Source organism: Meleagris gallopavo, chromosome 13, assembly GCF_905368555.1.
Source record: "Meleagris gallopavo chromosome 13, MGAL_WU_HG_1.1, whole genome shotgun sequence".
Lineage (NCBI taxonomy): Eukaryota > Metazoa > Chordata > Aves > Galliformes > Phasianidae > Meleagris > Meleagris gallopavo.
The window spans coordinates 1,090,223-1,109,191 of NC_139416.1; the positions used below are offsets into that span (position 1 = coordinate 1,090,223).

The 18,969-nt window shown below is 52.0% G+C and overlaps 1 protein-coding gene across 14 annotated transcripts in view; it reads right to left on the reverse strand.

Annotated features, from left to right (window-relative positions):
- HYDIN (HYDIN axonemal central pair apparatus protein) overlaps positions 1 to 18,969 on the reverse strand; it is a 115,382-nt gene that overhangs the window by 14,246 nt on the left and 82,167 nt on the right. For 13 of the 14 annotated variants that reach the window (XR_014886160.1, XM_085235077.1, XM_085235076.1 and 10 more), the window contains 32 exons: positions 18,335 to 18,462; positions 18,058 to 18,249; positions 17,459 to 17,608; positions 16,740 to 16,979; positions 16,420 to 16,588; positions 15,940 to 16,131; positions 15,480 to 15,650; positions 14,847 to 15,020; positions 13,491 to 13,696; positions 13,030 to 13,182; positions 12,375 to 12,558; positions 11,588 to 11,729; positions 10,422 to 10,584; positions 9,687 to 10,331; positions 9,139 to 9,348; positions 8,583 to 8,785; positions 8,267 to 8,449; positions 7,908 to 8,027; positions 6,861 to 7,020; positions 6,603 to 6,775; positions 5,863 to 6,061; positions 5,462 to 5,561; positions 4,640 to 4,739; positions 4,204 to 4,372; positions 3,701 to 3,939; positions 3,326 to 3,440; positions 2,963 to 3,167; positions 2,545 to 2,780; positions 1,886 to 2,037; positions 1,382 to 1,574; positions 943 to 1,051; positions 162 to 422 (listed from right to left, as the gene is read on the reverse strand). Coding sequence is in view for 13 of the 14 variants with exons in the window: in XM_085235077.1 (XP_085091203.1) it covers positions 162 to 422; positions 943 to 1,051; positions 1,382 to 1,574; positions 1,886 to 2,037; positions 2,545 to 2,780; positions 2,963 to 3,167; positions 3,326 to 3,440; positions 3,701 to 3,939; positions 4,204 to 4,372; positions 4,640 to 4,739; positions 5,462 to 5,561; positions 5,863 to 6,061; positions 6,603 to 6,775; positions 6,861 to 7,020; positions 7,908 to 8,027; positions 8,267 to 8,449; positions 8,583 to 8,785; positions 9,139 to 9,348; positions 9,687 to 10,331; positions 10,422 to 10,584; positions 11,588 to 11,729; positions 12,375 to 12,558; positions 13,030 to 13,182; positions 13,491 to 13,696; positions 14,847 to 15,020; positions 15,480 to 15,650; positions 15,940 to 16,131; positions 16,420 to 16,588; positions 16,740 to 16,979; positions 17,459 to 17,608; positions 18,058 to 18,249; positions 18,335 to 18,462 (6,036 nt within the window). In the remaining variant the exon portion in view is untranslated. The remainder of the gene's footprint in view (positions 1 to 161; positions 423 to 942; positions 1,052 to 1,381; positions 1,575 to 1,885; positions 2,038 to 2,544; positions 2,781 to 2,962; positions 3,168 to 3,325; positions 3,441 to 3,700; positions 3,940 to 4,203; positions 4,373 to 4,639; positions 4,740 to 5,461; positions 5,562 to 5,862; positions 6,062 to 6,602; positions 6,776 to 6,860; positions 7,021 to 7,907; positions 8,028 to 8,266; positions 8,450 to 8,582; positions 8,786 to 9,138; positions 9,349 to 9,686; positions 10,332 to 10,421; positions 10,585 to 11,587; positions 11,730 to 12,374; positions 12,559 to 13,029; positions 13,183 to 13,490; positions 13,697 to 14,846; positions 15,021 to 15,479; positions 15,651 to 15,939; positions 16,132 to 16,419; positions 16,589 to 16,739; positions 16,980 to 17,458; positions 17,609 to 18,057; positions 18,250 to 18,334; positions 18,463 to 18,969) is intronic. The other variant, XM_085235086.1, reaches the window with a different exon arrangement.

Below are 18,969 nucleotides of genomic sequence, written 5' to 3' on the forward strand. Positions count from 1 at the left end.
ACAGGGCAGGTATGCTCACAGACCATCATGGCTGGTGGTGACAGCACAGGATTGCTTATATAGAGGACACAAGCTTGAACATGGCCTTCATCTCCATAGTGTATCACATGCAGACAGACTTCCTGTGGCCCTGCCAGAGATGTCCACCTGAATTCTCTTACCTTCAATTATGTCCTCCTCCAGATTGCCTTCAGTGTTCTCCCCAAAGCTGTCTGCCACAAGTCCGTGGATGTTATCTAGTGTGAAATCATCCTCGTAGCCCTCACCCACCAGCTGGATGTTGGTCTCCTCATAGGGGTTGTCCACCACAGACAGGTGGATCTGCCCTTCCACACGCTGGGGCAGGCGGGGTTTGAAAAGCACGTCAAACTCTGCTGATTCCCCATGATGTAGGACACAGGAGGCAGTGTGGGGCTTTCTCCCTGCACCAATGAAATTAGAGACAGCGATAGATCTGTTCAGAGGAAATTCTTCCTTGGGATGTAATAGGAAGAAGTGGTTGAAACCCAGCTGTCTCTAAGCATAGGTGCTCCCACCTATGGCTCTGCATGTTCCTCTTATGCTCACAAGGCCATGACAACAGCACACAAAGCCTTAAGTGTCTCAAAGTCTGGTTAACACCTATCCCCCAAACCTCCTCCACTCAGTGCCTAACATCTAGCTGCTGCTTGGCCAACCTTGAGCAGGGCACATGTTTAGAATAACAGAATCATTAAGATTGGGTGAAAAAGAGCTCTCAGATCCCTAAGCCCAGTCCCACCCCACCCTGCCCACTGCCCACGTCCCTCAGTGCCACATCCCCATGGCTCTGGGACACCCCAGGGATGGTGACTCCCCCACTCCTGGGCAGCTGTGCCACTGCATCACTGCTCTTTTGTAGAAGAATTTTATCCTACTATCCAACCTGTGTGGATGCCCACACTTCACGGCTAATGCATTTACCTTCTCCAGTAGAATCCTCCTTTGTGTCTGCAACCTGGTAGATGCAGTGAGTGGTGGGCCTGGCTTTCAGGAAGAAAACTCTCGCTTCATCCAACATATCTATCAGCAACTGAGAAAAGGGAACACAGAGCACTGCCACAACAGTGAGGGTGCAGGACAGCCCAAGGACCAACACTGAGCTGCTGCTAGACCCTCACTGAGAAAGAGTAAATAATGAGCAGAATGGAATTAAACTACAGTCAAGCTTAATTAAACTGCAGTAAGATGTGATCAAATAGAATATAATGTAAGTAGGATGCCACGCATTTCCACATATGAGATAGGAGGGGGATGGAGAGGAGATGCACAGTATAGCAGCAAGTCTGTGCCATGCTTTCTCCTCCATGGGACAAGAACTTGCTCCCAGAGTAGCTGATGCATTCCCCCAGCAGCCCCTCACCTGGACAGGTATGATGCCATTGTTCTGAAGGACCAGAGGGAGCTTTTCTGAATCACCAAGCAACAGTTTCTTGAAGAGGAGCAGAGGGTTCCCCCTCTTGTTGTGAAGCACTGGGCGCAGGACTGTCACCCGAGGCAGGTTCCCCTCCCCACTGATATCAAATGTCAGGCTTTCTGTTTTAATTGCCACTGGGCTGCAGGAGGGGCAGAGGAGAAATCGTTATTGACTACTGTTTATACAGCCCCCTTGTCCCTCTCCTCCCACATCCTTAGCACAGGATCCAGGAGGAAATAACGTGGCACAGAAGCCACTTCATCCACCTCTTTGTCCCCTGCACATCTCTGCATTAGGGAGCTGGTTAGTGGGCATGGTGGGGTTGGACTTGGTGATCTAAGAGGTCCTTCTCAATCTGAATCATTCTGTGATTCTACGACAGGTCTGCATCCACCCAGGGGAGAGGCAGCTATCACAGACGTCCCCCTACCATCTCAGAGGGTGTGTTACCTTGCCTGGGTTTCAAGGCAAGCCTCAAAAGTGCACTGGTAGCTCTGCATCGTTTGTGGAGTGAAGGTCACTGTAGCAAAGGCGTGAGAACGGCTGGGCACGCACATCTGAATGGGATCCACCTCAAAGATGTCACTGATGCGGCTGTTATGCTGGAGGGAAGCACACAGATTGGTGTTAGGACATAAAACCTTCCATGCAGTGCAGCCCAATTCACACACACACATCAGGGAGCAGGGGACAGGACACTCCCGTCTCAAGGGAAGACACCAAAGTAATGCTGGCCTTAGACAGGGAGTTGCCATAAAGCCCAGGAGGTGCATGGAAAACTCTGCAAATAATCTAGAATTGACCTTCAAAGAGAAGAAAAACAAGGAGCCTGATGAAACGGCCTCCTTGGAGCCCAGACACATTGGCCCCAGTAGAAAAGACCCTTCAATGTGCTTCCTATAGAGATCCAGAAGGGTTCAGGTCTCCCTCCACAGACCCAGAGGAATGAGCCAAAACCTTGAGATGTGCTGGACACAACCCAGGGGCTGTTGCTCTTCCCTGTAACTTTGTCTGCACAGAGCTGGACTAGAGCAGGCAAGGCAAATCTAGAAGGCAAGGCAGGCTCCCTCCTTAAAAAAGGAGTAATCACCACCTCACCCTTTTCTTACCTTGGTGGAGGTGGGCTTGATGGAGAGGACCACATCACAGGGGACTTTGCCCACATTGCGGATCTTGAAGCGGGCTGAGGCCCGGTGCCCAACCAGAACGTTGGTGAAGATGAACTTATTCTCATCTGTGATGAACACACCTTCGTCCTGCACAGTCTGCAGGATGTGGCAGAGGCTGGCGTTGCTGCAGATGCGATGCTCCTCAAAGATGGAACCTATGTCATCAACTACAAATGCTGCAAGAAGAAAAGAGGACTGAGAGGCCTTCCTGCTGAGGTTATGTGGACCCAGAAGGCTGTAAGACTCAGCCTAGGAGCCCAGGCACCAGGACATTACTTTCTGCTTGCCCTTCCACACATTCCTCCTGCCCTCTCCCTACTGTTGGCCTTGGCTATAGCAACCTGTAGGTGGTGTATACCTGGAAGGCAGGACTCGGCCAGCAGGGTATAGGGGATGCCAAGAGGATTGTCCTTGGGGTCTCTGTCACAGATATTGATTGATAGATGCTCCTCGTATGTCCCCACTGGCTCTGCCTGGCAATCCACTGTGATGGTCTGCTGGCCCCCAGGATAGATGGAGCCAAAGCCAGGGTACACCGTGAACATGCCGAGAGTCAAGCGTGCCTGCAGACAGAGCCCCAGAGAGGCTGCTGACTCGCAGCCTTGCCTTGGCTGTCCCCAGCAAGGAGCATGGCACCCCCTGGCCTCCAGGCAGTGAGGGGTGACCCGTGGCCCAGAGGCAGCCCCACTACGTGACTGCATCCCAACCCGTGGCCACCCACCTGCATGAAGGGGTTCGTGTCCTTCTGCAGAGACGGCCTGTTTTGCTTCCCAGAGTTGGGCACTTTGTCGATGCTTTCATTCTCATTAGAGTGGTCGGACATCCCATGATTGACGCTGAGAGGAGAAAGCAGAATTATCCATCGTGCTGAGCTCCTCGCCATCCTCCAAGGCCAGAACCTTCTCCCCATGGAGGGAAGCCTTCCTACACTCATGTTCCTGATGGATCCACAAGGGTTGCCTGGTGATGGTCATGGGTAGATCAGCTCTACCACCAACTCTGTCCTACTCAAGGGGCAGTTGAGGCATTTTTGGGTCCCCTTGGATCACCAGCCACACTCTCATGACTAGGACAGGCACCGCAGAGCTTCACCCACCTTTTCCTTCTTAGCCCAGATGCGTCCTGCTCTGCTTTGTAGATTTGGAATTTGAAGTCAAAGCTGCCTCTGTTCTCCAGGATGAAACTGCAGGTTTTCTTGGTGCCATTCACCACAGTCCCGAAATCAATGAATGAGGCTGGGGTGATGCTGTACTTGCTGAACAAGGCCTTGGCAGACACCTTCACTGGGATGATGGCGATGGCCTCCCCTCCTTCACAGAGGCTGGGCTCAATCACCTGCAGCCAGAGGAGGGTTTGGTAACACAGTGAGGAGCCCAGTGTCCCCTCCTGTCACCCCACGTCACCTTTAGCCTATTAGCCCTGTCTCAATGCCTCCTCCAGAGCCAGATTTTCAGCTCTGCTTGGGAAGCATCACCAACACCTTCTAAAGATTACGTTGCATGTACCTAAGAGAGGATTTCCCAGCTTAAACCTCTCCTTCCAGGGGACACACATCCTGCTAACACCCAGGGTGATACCCACCTGCCTGGGGCAGCTCACCTGGCACTTCAGGATGGGTTTGTCCTCGATATTTATTTCTGCCTTGGGGTGGAAGACCAGATGGACGTGCACAGGGCGCTCAGAGGCAGTCAGCAGCCCTCTCTGTGGCTGGATGGCAAAGTGGGATGCCAAGTTTGGAATGTCAGTGTCTGCGTTTTCCAACATGAAGCTGGGAACAAAGGGAAGAGACAAAGACCTCTCTGGTTATAGGTACTGGGTAGCAGCAACACAGCCAGGAGCTTAAAAAAAAAAAAAGAGGGAGAGTCGAAAGAATCCATCTCTGCCATCCCCAGATTTTGGCACAGACTGCAGACAAAAGTGCTCCAATCTCACTTCAACGCTGACTTTCTCATTCCCTCATTTAAAGAGTTTCATAAAGAGAAATGAACACATCCTAAAAGTAAGGACAGACAAGGTGGCCGAAGCAGTCGCTCACCTGTATGCAATCTCATACTTCCCTTTGTTCTTCAGGGTTAACATTTGCTTTGCATCATCCTGCACCTTAAGGACTCCAAAATCCACGTTGCCATCCATACCTGCAGAAATCCCATAAGGGGTAAGAGATGGTCAATATCTGAGTTGCTGTGGGCTACTCCAAGTGACAAGATGCCTATCTTAGGCTCTCAAGTGGGACAAAATCCTCAGCACCCTTCCCAGCCTGGAAGTTTAACTGCTCTCTTGCCCTTTCTCTTGCTTAGAGAATATCTGCAGGGTTTAGCAGACAAGGAGCCCAGTTTCCATCTCCTTGCTTCCAAGCACAGTTTCAGCTACTCCACGTGCTCTGCAGTGCCTTCAGGAGCTGCCAACTGCTTTTTCACATTGCTGTCATTTCGGTAAACCCAAACCAATCTGCATGGGAAATGACACATTTCAAAGCTGGGACATAAGAGGCTCAAGGCTCTCTCTGCCCTGACAGTGCTTCATGCCACGCAGCTTGAAGGACACATGCTTTATGGCCATGCTTACACGCCTGCGTTAGGAAAAAGTTCTCCGAAAGTGTGGTGAGGCATTAGAACAAGGTGCCTGAGGAGGTGGTGAAGTCATTGTCCTGAAGGTGTTTGAGAACCATGGAGATACAGAACTGAGGGATGTGGTTAGTAGGCAAAATTGGTGGTAGGTGAATGGTTGGACTAGATGACCTTAAAAAGGTCTTTTCAAACCTTAATGATTCTATGATTCCACCCCAACCCTTCCCAGGTGTTTTGGTTGCATGCAATGAAATGCATCTGGTTTGCTTTGTTTTGGGGCATCCACTGACCTTTGGAAATGGTGATGCTCAGAGCAACATCATAGGCTTCTGCTTGGATTTGGATATTTTCTATCTGAACAATCCCCAGGATGTTTTCTGCATCTGAAACCTAAAGCAGCAAGAAACAAACACTGCAGGGACAATTCCCCTAAATTCTATTGGTAGGTGATGATAGCTGGCTGGTTCCACCATGGCATACCCTACTTGGTGGACTACCAGTGATTTAAATCATAGAGAACTGTGGCCACCAAGCCATCCTTTCTTGCTGCTAAGGGTCCGTAAGCAGAAAGGAAGTTCACAAATGCTCAGCCCTCTGCCCTCCTTGCAGGTAACCCTTCCAGCACAACCTCCATCCCCGAGACCCTTGGTTGCTTTGTCCTGCTCCACTCAGGACAGCAACATCCCCTCACCTCCAGTCGGATGGTCTTCTTAATGCTGACAGCCTTTGTGGCTTTGAAATACAGATAGACACCCAGTTCTGTGCAGGGCTCCACAGTGCCTTCAGTTTGTGACACAGAGAAGTCCTCGCCAAGGTTCTCCAGCCCGCTGAGCCTCCAGGCTGCAGGCAGCAGCATGGGGTTGCGCAGCACCAGCTGCTTGCTGTCCCTCCTGCGGGCACACCAAGATGCTCAGCACAGGCACGAGCGTTGCACCTTGGAGCAGCCCTATCCTTCCCATTTGGCCAATGGCTCCTTTGAAAGATTGCTCTCCCTCTCTCTAGAGAACAACTTGTATGCATAAAGGATGAAAGGATGAGAGGTAACGGCCTTAAGCTGGGTCAAAGGAGGTCAGATGGGATATTAGGAAAAATCTGAAAGAGCAGCGAGTCAGTGGCACAGCTGCCCAGGGATGGGGGTGAGTCACCATCCCTGGAGGTGTCCCAGAGCCCTGGGGATGTGGCACAGAGGGACGTGGGCAGTGGGCATGGTGGGGGAGGGCTGGGGTTGGACCTGGGGATCTGAGAATTGTGTTCCAATCTCAGTGATTCTGTGACTGTACGATTCTGAGCTGGTGGTGATGGGTTGACAGTTGGATTTGATGATCTTAGAGGTCCTTCCAACCATAACGAGTCTATGACTCTATAACCCAAAGAAGCTGAAGGGGACCTGGCTGATGGCTCTTGCTGCTAGCAGGGCAGCTGGGGGCTGACCTGTGCAGCAGCAGCTTCCCAAAGTTCACGTGCTTGGGGCTGACAGACAGCTCCATCCGCACCCCTTGGCAGCACAAGTGGAAGACCACAGGCTCCGGGTTGTCCTTAATGCAGCACACGAGCTTATCTTCCACCAGGCCAGCCAAAGTGGGGTATGCCCAAATGCTCAGTTCCTAGCCCCAAAAAGAGACAGAGAAGAGGTTTGGTGAGCAGGCAGAGCAGCTCCTGGGTCTGCATCACTGCACGCTCGCCTCCTACCTGCTTCTCATTGGGTTTCAGCGTCATGCTGGGAGGGTCTAAAATGAACGTGTCTGCTTTGAGATCGTGCTCGAAGAAGAAATGCACCTCAGCTTCCAAGGGGGTGATGTTGAGGATGGTTATCTTCTCACAGTTGCTGGGGAAAGGCAGCGCCTTGTACCTATTCACAAAGAGAGAAGGCTTCAGCATGCTGGGACCGCTGCGTTTATCACCCATCGAGGCAAGTTCTGCATGCTGGCAGCAAGAGGCTGCTCTCACCACAGTGTAACAAGCAGGCTAGGAAAAAGGAGCACACTGCATGCTGTGTTCAGCCTTCTGTTACTTCTACGTCTGCGCCTTCACCTGGTGCCCCAATCCCATCAGTGTGACAAGGCACAAGCATTTAAAGAAAGAACACTTTGCAAAACAAAAATTCAAGGGTCCCTGCAAGAATAAAAGTGATCTGGCACACGGGTCCTTCCTGCATCTCTGGTCCCTTCCCTGCAGGGTGTCAAGAAAGGCTTTTGCAAAAATTGGTTACAAAGGAAACCAAGACCCGAGTCCATCCATCAGGCTGCCTGAAAGATGCCCTTTTGTTTTTAAAGGGTTTTTATTTCATTTCCCAGGGTTGTAAAATATCACTGGATCTCCAGGGCTCCCATGAAGGCAAGGGCTTCATTTCTGATATTAAAAAAAGAGCAAAATTAAAAATAGAACCATGCCAGCAGTGACAATGACAGCTTTTAAGGCAGACCTCATCCAGCAGTCAGGTTCATAAATCCCACTGTTATTCCTCTGCAGGTCACACATACATGCTGGCAGGCCAAATCATAAAGTCTGCCTAATAATCAACATTTTATAATGCCACAGGCAGAATAATTGCTTGGCCAGTCTGCCCGTACAGCACAAAGCACTTTAAAAAGCACCATTACATTCACTGTCATAAGTGAGGAAGCTGAGAGGTGGAGGGAGGACATGAGCTGCCCAAAGTCACCTTGGCCATTGGGACTTTTGGGATGTCTACCCAGTACCAGCTGTGGCACCGGCTGCCAGCCCACCAGCACATACCAGTCTCTGGACTTCCCACAGAGCAGTGGCCCAAAGTGGAACACACCCGTGCTCATGACATACTGCTTGAAGATGATGTCATTGTCTGCTTTGCTCTTCCTTCGGTGAGGAAACACCACCCTAGGAGGGAGAAAATGGGAAGGTGAGGAGCTATGAGATGCTCCAACCAGGACAGGAAGCCATAACCTTCAGCAGCAGAGGTTCCCAGCTCCAAGCTGGGTGAGACACTGGAGTGCTCAGGTAGACTCATGTCAAAGGTGATGTAAAGTGGTGGAAAGTGGTCACTGGAGTACAATGGGCAGCCCCAGCTCCAAGTACAGAGGGAAGCAGAGCAGGGAGCAGTGATGAAGCAGCCTTACCGTGGGTCCTGGCTGATGGTGGGGTACACACAAATGCCCCTGCAGTGCAGCTGGTACAGTCGCTTTGTCCCCAGCACCTCAAAATTCATTGTCTGGTCAAACTGGCCCAGCACCGAGGAGGTGAAGTGTACCTTCAGCTCAACCTGGCCATGGGCAGGCACGATCCACCGACAGCTGCTCAGCCTGGCAGTTACAGAGAACACTTCAGATGTTGGGAACATGTCAACGAGACAAGGAGGAGGGCTGGGGACTCACCACCCAGCAGCCCATGGGAATGGCCAACCATTTGGTGAGATGGCTCTCCTTCCTCTCTCACCTGATGGGCTTCCCTGGAGAGGGGGCCACGTCCACACTGCTTTGCTCCACATCAGCAGGATGTGCTGATGTTCCCGTGCCCGTCCCATGGAGATTTTTCTTGCTCCGGGCAGAGCTCCGCTTCTCTTTCTTGACCTCCTTGCTGCCCTCAGTTTTTTCCTTCCTCGCTTTCCCTCTGGTGGGGGTGAGCTGCTCCTCTGACACCTGAGCACCAGGTGAGGAAGAAGAGGAAGAATAAAGTGAGACGTACCCTAATTCATCCCCGCCCTGGAAAGAAAGCTGCAGGTTTGTAGACAAACACACAAGAGAATCCATAAATGACCACTTTCTATTGGTTTCACATCTGCCCACTGCCTTGCTCTCCTTTACTGGGCTTTGTTCTGCCCATGAAATCTCTTTTCTGATTGCACCAAAGCCTCCATCCTTCCCCCAAACAGGTTTGTTCAGTTGAATCAGGCCAGGGATGTGCTGTGGGTTCCTGCAGACATGGAGCCCATCACTGCTCTTCTGCAGTGGTTCTTCTCCATCTCCCCCACCCGACCCCTTTGCCCTGGCACCTTCATGGTAGGCGTGATGGGGACATCCACAAGACTTTCGGATTCCTTCTTTTCTTCTTCTGCCATCGCACCTTCTGGCATTATGAAGGTGAAGTGCTTGAGGGCTTCTCCCGTAGGGGCCACTCGCTTCTCTGGGTAGTGGATCACAGAGTAAAATGCAGTAGGAGGAATGGGAGGCCCTGAGGGCCCCAGACCCAGTCTATCCAGGATCTGAAAGATCACAGAAAACTCCATCAGTTCTCAGTCACATTCATACTCACGCTCTTTCCTTTCAGACACTGAAAATTTGGCAATGTTTTTACGTGGAGTACTATGCTTTTTTATGCACACTGGGCTGGATGGGCTCCAGAGCAGTGCCAGGATGGCACTCCCTCTTTCCATCATTTGAGAAGAACTGAGAACCTTCCCAATCCCATAGCTGGCATGGAGCTGCAGCGGAACAACAGCACAGAGTGGGACAAGGCTCTGTGCCATTGTCACTTCGTGGGACACAAAGCACCAGGTCTTGGACCCGGTTTGAGTCTGGGTTTGAGCCCCAGAGGCTTTACCTCCTCTGCTGGGGGCAGCTTTCCACTCTCCAGGATCTTCCCAATAACATCCTCTGCGTCCAGCACCTGGATATCCAAGCAAGGCACCCCGACGCCCTGGCCTTTTGCTGACTCTTCTGCACCTTCCCCTGCCTGTGCTTGGAATTCCTCCAGAGCCTTCAGTTTCTCCTGCCGTTCCCTCTCCAAGCGCTCCTTCTCTTGCCGCTCCTTCTCCAGGCGCTCCTTCTCCCTGTCCCTCCTGCTCTTGCGTCTGGATAAATGCCTGGTCTGTTCTTCTGTCCTCTGCCACACCTCCTCCTGGCTCCAAGAGGACACCAGAATGCCCTGAACTCTGTCCCAGTTTGATAAAATATGCGTGATATCTTTCTGTGATGCCTCATAGATCTTAAACCTCATGGCCAAGATCTTCTCACTGTCGCTCAGCGTCTTCTCCTTGGCTTCCTCCTGCTCTGTGGTGCCGGGTTGCACGGGCACTGCTGGGCTGGCATTCGTCAGGGGGACCTTGTTACACTTTTTCTTCTCATCCTTGTCACCTACAGAAGAGTCTGGGTGGTCCTTTGTAGACCCCTTTTTGTCCACCCCATCGCTGGTGTCTGAGCGGTTGCTGGTGGACGCGTTGGTGTTGCTGGTGGATGCGGTGGCATTCTAGGCAGGAGAGGAGAAAAGAAGTATTTCAAAGCACTGGATCAGTTCTTACGGGATGGTGATGATCACTGCAATAGTACAACCACCCACCTGTCTGCCTCCAGGCTGGCTTTTCTTCCCCAAGACACTGTCTTTTTCTTTTCCAAGCTCTCTCCTTCCCCGCTTAGACTTCTTCTTCAGCTCTTCTTCCTCCTTCAAGCGCTCTAGTTCCTGCCTCTGCCTTTCCTCAAGCTCTCGAGCTTGCTCCGTCCTCCTTCAGCAAGTCAAACAGAATACATCACTGAGAGTCATGACAGAATGACATAGATCGTGCCTGCCCATGGCCAAATTCAGGACCTACTGGGAATTGGTCTCATCTCCCAGGTAATAGCGATAGGATGAAAGGTGGTGGTTTCACATTGCACCAGGGGAGGTTCATGTTGGGTATTAGGAAGAATTTATTCTCCAAAAGATTGGTGAGGCACTGGCACAGGCTGTCACCATCCCTGGAGACGTTCCAGAACCATGGGGATGTGGCACTGATGAATGTGGTCAGTGGGCCTGGTGGGGGTGGGCTGGGATTGGAGTTGGGGATCTGAGAGGTTCTTTCCAACCTTAATGATTCTCTATGACTCTAGAGATAATGACTATGATTCTAAATTGTGCACCTCCTCTGATAAGGTTTGCCTGGAACGGAGCTCTACAGGTCCTCCTCCCCTGTGCTCTGCCCTGAGAGGGCCATAGCCAGAGCACTGGTCCCAGTTCTGGGCTGCCCAGTTCAAGGCAGACAGGGAACTGCTGGAGAGAGCCCAGCAGAGGGCTGCAGGGATGGTCGGGTCCTGGAGCATCTCCTGTATGAGGAAAGGCTGAGAGCCTCAGGTGGATGGGACCGGGCTCTTTTCAGTGGTGCCCAGCAACAAGACAACCATTAAATCAGAAAGCAAAAGCTGCAGTAATTCCCTTTCTGCAAAACAGGCTCTGAGCAACTACACTTTACCTAGCTATTGCCCTAGGAAACTTGTGCTGTCTGTCCTGAAAATCAGAGCCATTTGAAGCACCCTAGTCACCTCCCCCTGGGGAAACAAGCTTCAGCCTTGACAGAACAAAGAGCTGAGACTTGCTGTGGTGTCACTCAACCAAATCTCCAGCAACCTGCCTGCACCCAGCACGGGGAAGGGAAGAGGGCAGCAGGTGGGTCAGGAGCCCCATGTGGGATGGGAACGGGGAAACCCTCAGGGACACCATACTGGAGAGCTGCCCGTGTAAAGCTTACAGACCTCCTCTTCCTCTCACGCTGGACTTGGAGTATATGGTCATCAAACTGAGCTTTCTGCTCCTCAGTGAGGGCATCATACTCCTCCTCATCCATCTCCTGAAGGCGTGCTTTCTCCCTTCTGGCAACTTCTTCCTGCTCCCGTTCTTCCATGCACACATGAGAAATTATTAGCAGATACACAGAGCTTGGTGCTGGGGGTGAGCACACAAACCTTCCCAGACCCTCCAGGATACGCTGATAGTGGGGAGCCCCAACCCCTGCTGTGGTTTGATAATGTCCCAAAGTGCTGCTTTGCAAGAACCATGTCCCAGCGTGGAGGATGCACGGAGGATAGGTACCATGCCATGAGAGCTTGCACTTGCATCCAAGCTTTAAAGACACAGATTATTGCAAGGTAGGTGTTTTGCATATCATGAAGATATACTTTAAGCAACTGCGAGGTGAGTGCTGAGGCAGAAGGTTGGATATCAAGAAAAACTCCTCTGAAAGAGTGCTTGGGCACAGCTGCCCAAGGAGGTGGGAGTCACCATCCCTGGAGGTGTTCACAGGCCGTGGGGACATGGCACTGAGGCATGTGGGCAGTGGGCAACATTGGCAGTAGGTGCACAGTTGGGACTAGGTGATCTTAGAGGCCTTTTCCAACCTCAGTGATCCTATGGTTCTATGATACTAAAGGAAGGATTTAAAAAAAACATTTCTTACAAGTTCTGTTGGTTATGTCCAGGTGGACGCAATGGTAAGGCTGAGAGCTTGAGAGGACATTTGAGAGGTATGGAGATGATTCTCACCTTCCTGCTCTTTTGCAGCCATCTCTTTGGCTTTCCAAGAGGCATAGTCCCGGAACAGGTTCACAAAATAGATGTAAGGACGGTTGTTGATAGCTTTGAGCAGGCAGAGGAGGGCAGATGCCATGCTGCGTGCAAAGAGGGTCTCCAGGCCATCAAAGACCACTCCCTGGTAGCAGTCACTCAGCTGGGAATAAAGCAAAAAAAGGAAGAGAGAAAGTCAGCAACAGCATGCACTAGGCTCTCAGCTTGGCAATAAATGCAGATGTGCAAGGACACAAGCCATCTTGTTGTCCATCACCTTGGAGCTGGTACTCCAGATCATGGAATCATAAAGGTTGGAAAGACCACTAAGATCACCTAGTCCAGCCATCCTCCCATGCCAGTAATTGCTCTAGACCAAGTCCCTCTGTGCCACATCCACCCTCTTCTTGATTACCTCCAGAGATGCTGACTCCCCCATCTCCCTGGGCAGCTGTGCCAGCACGTTTCTACTCTTTCAGAGATACATCAGCTCAGACAACCTCCCGCGCTCTGCCAACTGATGGCATCTGCATCTTCACCAAGATGCTGGCAGCCAGGACTCCCTCCAGCTGTCCCCTAACACCTTTCAGTATCTCCCACCCTCCTGACACCCAAAGCAGAGGATGTGCCATACCTGCAGCCTCTCTGACAGGATGGCTCCCAGCACATCCTCGGGCAGCACGCAGCTCATCAAGCCCGTCTCTCCAGCTGTGCTCCCTTCAATGCTCAGCCACTGCTGTGTGGGGATGCAGGGAAGCAGCGAGAGGCGATGAGAGCTGGAGGAGCCCTGCAGAAGACAAATTAAACCCCTTGGAAGAACTCTAGGCAACTCCAAGCGCTTGGAGATAAGCTCTGAGGTATAACAAAGCTGTGAGGTGAGGGCTCCAGGAGAGAGCCCTGGGGGACACATCCCTGGGACAGCAGCAAACCAAACTTGTAACACAGCATCCTGCAAGCTGCCATGCTGATCAGGGCTGCACCTTGCCAGCAAGCCACATGGCCCAGCAGAGGTTTACTTCCCACCTTGAACTATACCCAGCACTACTCAAAGACACTCGAAAAGTCTCATGAATCACCAGTGTGATCATTCTTCACCTGTGAGCCTGCTGGGTCCGTGAGCTGCTGTTTCTGGGATTGGGATGCATGGTTTTCTGATCTCCTCCTGCCTGTTGTTGCACTCGCCCGGCTGCGGGAGCTGACAGAGTGCAGGCTGGTCTTCTCCCCAGAGCTGGACTGGCTCATGTCCAGGCTGTGCCTGTGCTCAGCACCAAGCTGAGGGGCAGATGGGTCTGTGCTTTGACCTGCAGAGGGGACAGAAGCTCAGCAGGGCCCAGAGGTGGACACTGCTAGCTGAGTGTGTCATTGGGTTTTCAAGCCATTTAATGTACAACACTGTGTCCTTCCTAACACACAGCCATAAAATCATAAGACCATTAAGGTTGGAAAAGACCTCTAAGATCATCTAGTCCAACCATCCACCTACTACTCAATATTAAATACTACCACTAAAAAAAGCTGCATGGTATGTCCCCTAAAGATCAAGCCAAGGGTTCACCCTTCAGGACCATTGTTTCCACACCCTACATTCTCCTACAGATGCTCTAATGCTCAGCCTTGCCCCAGCTGCCATCACCAATCTCCACTGGAGCTACATTTTTAATGCTGGATATCCCAATCCATCCCATCTTCTCCCAACCCAACCCAAGGCTTGGCAATGCAAAGCTTTCCTTTAAAGCTGATGTCTGCCCTCAATCTGCACTTCTAGGAGCACCAGCTGTCCAACAAAACACCTTAAAAGTTGCTGGTCTCATGTGGGGAACAGCATAACATCCATGAGCTGATGGCGTAAATAGGAAAAATCTCTGGAGAAAAGAGTCAGTCTGCAGCATGTCTCTCATCTGAAGCTCCTCGGGGAGGCTATTTTTCCCTTCCTCTCATGTTTGTGAAATCACTCTCCAAGCCAGGCACCTAGTGCTTAATGAGCCACTTCACAGGGCTTTTTCCTCGTTAAAACAGGCAGCAGTTCTGCCTGATGGCCACGGAAAGCTGGCTGAATTTAGCTTTGAGGAAATAATAAAAACCCTGAGAAATATGCAGGTGTGCTTCACCACTCTCAGGAAAAGAGACATGTGCTAAGCAGCCTGCAGGCAGCAGGAAGCGTCCCTGTGTGAGCCCTCGAAATGAAGAGATTTCAAACAACTGGAGAGGGTTTGTGAGCTGGCTTTGCACTTCTACACACTGCCAACTAACAGAGCCATAGAATTGCAGAATGGCTTAGGTTGGAGAGATCATCTAGTTCCAACCCCTTGAAGTGGGTAGGGCTGCCAATCATAAATCAGGCTGGCCGGGGCCCCATCCATGGCACTGGGCTCTCTCTGGACAGCAGCTCATGTGGAGTAATTAAGTAGTCACGGGTGCTTGGGATGGCTCTGACCACACGTCTGGACATACCAGCATCCTCCGTCTCCTTGTGGCTCTGCTCTATGGCAGTCCTGAGGCACAGCTCCCACGCACGGAGCCCAGCTGAGCTGCTCCTGTCGGAGATGGCCTCCATCACCAGCGAGTCGATGGACAAGCAGGCTGTGCCATAATGTCTGGAGAGGGCGACCGCAGCCGATGTCTTCCCTTGAGGGAGAGGAAGGCCTACATGGTGACACTGGCATGGGAAACCAAGAGGGAAGCAGCCTGAATGTGGCTAGAAATGCTGTTCCAGAGAGGGAGATCATCTCCATCTCACTGCCACTCAAGAGCTTTGTCCCACGTGGCCACCTCAATGCTTCAGCCCCGTCCCACCACCATTACTGTCTCAGAAGGCTCTTCATGCAGCACTGAGGCATGTTTGTGAGGGTCAGGCCTTCTGGAGGCCACAAGCCAACACGCTCCCATGAGGCAACATAGCTAAGGCCACCTAGTTTGAGGGGACACAAGCCCAGCTGTACAGACACAAGATGAGCCACTTCCACCAGTTAGGGGAAGGCCTGGTGCTGCATTACACCCCTGCAGATCCACAGACACCTGACTTCAAGTGGCAGCCCACCAGGATGCCTCTCGCCCTGCTCCTCCACCCCCGTGTGGCACACGCACCAGCCAGGGGTGCCCCATGGATGATGATGGCGATTCCTTGGCGGTTTTGGGCCTCACGGCTCTCAGGAGAGATATCGATGCCCAGGTGGCGGGCGATGGCTCTGAGGACAGGGCTGTCGTGCAGTTCTCCTGCAGCCTCCTTGCTGCTGCTGGTGCTCTGCTGATGCTCTGCTGGGCAGAACATGGTACAAAAATCAGCCTCTTGCACACCGGTGATACTCAACTTCTTCCCCACCCCCTCAGATCCTGGGAGAGGAGACCCTGCTGACTCCAGTATCACACCTGGGGCTTTCCCATGCTCTTCTTGCATTTAGGATCTGCCTTAAATTGCTGCTGACGAGTCCCACTCAGAATGCAGCAAATGGAGTGGCAGAAAGGGGAAAGCACAGGCATTCAGTGATGCCTAAAGGCCCTTCTGCCACAGTGGACAGAGAAGAGGCAATAATCATAGGGCTCTGACCTGCTCCATGTCTTTTCTCAAGATCTTCCTCCTCTTCTTCTCCCCTTTCAGATTTAGAGTCCACCTTGTTGGACTGGCTTCCATCAGAAGTGGAGGGAGGAATGACTGAGTAATGAGATGAGAGGGTGTGAACGATCTCAGCAGAGTGCTTTCCTCCCTGATCCAAGAGAGACTGGACATCTTCACCGCTGGCTGAGGAGGAAGGACAAGGAGAAGGCTGATGATGATGAACACAGCCAGGCAACCTGTTCTTTGCCATTTGTCACTTTACACAGCCATATGAAAAAAGATGGAGAACCCCCCACAAAGCGAGATGCCCAAGGCACTCAGAAACCTGTCTCTGCCTTGGGGGAAGTTCGAGTTTGTGCTTTTGTTGTTTGGAAGGAAAAAATTCAAAATACTGGTGATGGTGAACCTGGTTCTACTGGCTGAGGAGCTCACTCAATCTTTGTGGGTGAGACACATTCAGGACAGCCTCACCATTTTCCTGGCCTGCTGGATCCCCAGTCCTGGACTTGGCCTGCTCATCCTGCAGCCTCTTCTGGTCCTGGTAGTATTCCAGCACCTCTGGGGGCAGCTTCTCACCCGGGGCACGTGGAGGCAGCAGTAGGGTATTGCGGCAATCATAGTCCTTCAGCATCCGCAGGATCTGCATGCATAAGGAAGAGAAACCAAGCAACACGTGAAGAAGAGAAGACTTGACCATGAAAGGCCACCAGATCTTGCCTTGGGGACTTCCTACATTTCCTCAGGAAACTGAAGTACTATGAAGCCATGGCACGGGGACCAGACCTCCTCACCTGCTCCTCAGCAAGGTACTGCTGGTCAAACTCCAGTGAGTAAAACTCAATGGGGAACTCGCATGGGTTCTTCACTACCACTGTCCCTGCTGCCCCACTGCTGTACGGCAGCAGAGGTCCCAGCTCGAGCACTGGGGGGTCGAACTCCAGTTGTGGCTCCAGCCCACACCCCGAGACTTGCAGCTGCAGAGGCTGGCTGCTCTGGCAAATGTTAATCTTCAGCTCGCATCTGTAGGATCTCTGAAAAGAGGGTTATGTTGCTCAGACACAGCCCTGGCACTGCTGTATCAAGCAGCAGAATCAGGTAGAGGCAAATGAGCTCTCACAGGCTAGAAACTCTCTGCTCTGGTCAAAACATGTTTGACTCTGGTCAAAGCCACAGATAAGATGGTTACATCTCAGCTAGCTTGTTACATCACTGGGAGCACTCCAGGCACATAAGCATCCGTGTCCATACTGCCACATGCTAATAGGCTCCAAGTCAGATGTAACCTAAGTTTTGGGAAGGTTTCCTGGCTCAATCTGTCTCCCAAAGTGCCTGGGCCACGTGACAGGGATCACTGGCATCACAGTGGTGTGGATGTCTGTGCTGCCGTGCCCAGCAATGCATCTGATCAGTCTGCTGTACTGGCAGGATGAGCCCAGAGCAGCCCTTCCAAGGCTCAGCCTGCAGTGTGCTCCTTCTCCCTGTGCTCTCGTTATAGCTCTGCTCAACTCACCTCTTCAGTGGGTGTAAACCTGACCCGCATGTTGCATCGCTGCCCTGGGGCGAGGTCCCCAGCCAAGGGCAGCACCTCGAAGACGCAGGGCTTGGCCTTCAGCTCCTGCTGCAGCTTCCGTCGCACGCTCGCTGGCAAATGTTTATCCACCTGGGCACAGAAACCAACCTGTGAGGCTCCTGTGGGCTGTAGAGATGGACCCAGCATTCCTGCAAGTCTCAGACACAGGGCTGGGGACAGGGAGGCACGGGCGCAGATGGCAGGCAAGAAGAGCACCAGACAGGGAACAGGTTGAGATGAACCAGCCTTGCCCTGTACCCTCCAAAGGCTTCATGAGTAGTAGCCTAAGTGCTCAGGCACTGATAGGAGGCAAAAAAGGAAACAGAAGCCAAGGAAAACCAACTGATAAGCTACGCGCTGTCCCTGCTTTATAGAATCATAGAAGTCACAGGATCATTAGGACCCCTAGGATCATCTAGTCCAACCATCAACCCATCCCTCCATGCCCACTAACCCATAGAATTGTTAAGTTTGGAAAAGACCTCCACAAACATCTAGTCCAACCATCAACCCATCCCTCCATGCCCACTAAACACTACCTTCTTAACAGGCTCCTTCAAGGTAATGAACCATTTACAGGGCACCTGGAACTGATTGTAGAGCTGGATGGTTTCCTCCTGACACTGCCCACACTGGACAGTGGAGAACTCCAGGCTGTCCCTGGAGATGCAGAGGGACGGCATAGTCACACAGGCACGAAGGCAGAGGTGAAACGTGGGGCCTCCTGTGACCTGGTGAAGAGCAGAGCGTCCAGCCGAGAGCCCAGGTGGGTCCTGCTGCTATGTCCTGCCTGACAGGGGTGACAAAAGGTGGTACCTTGATGGGCAGCAGCACATCTGCTGCTCCCAGTGGCACGTTGGCACTCTGCGGGTCGAAGCGCACCTCGAACGTCTCGGTCTCGCAGTATGGCAAGTTTGTCACACGGTCCAGCTCCACAGTGAAACCTTCAAGGATGACAACGGAGCAGCTGAGATGAGTGACCAACGCACCAAAAAGTCACACAGGTGTGGCTGCTCTGTAAAGGAGTCCCTTTCACCTCCAGAAAAGACTTGCTGCCCTGTCTTACAAGGAATCCTTCACCAGGCACCCCAAGGATGGTTGGTGACCTCCTCAGAAGGGATATCCAGCTAAAGTTCCCTTATTCAATGGAGGAACCACAACTTGGAGGAGGCATCATTCATCTCATGGTGACTCAACATGGCGTCTCATGGCATGGTGGATGACAACCCTTACGTCAAAGCCTGTTTTGGAAGCCTCTTTTGATGAAGAAGAAGACCTCACAAGCTCTTTCCTCATGAAGTATGAACAGAGGTGTTATGACACGATGAACCAAAGCATTCCTCAACCACAAAGGGTCCCCCTGTTTGCAAAGCAAGCCCACAGAATGTACAAAACCTCTTGGTAGCCAAGAGGTGGAGATGCTGAGAGGCTTCCCAGGTGATTGGGCCATC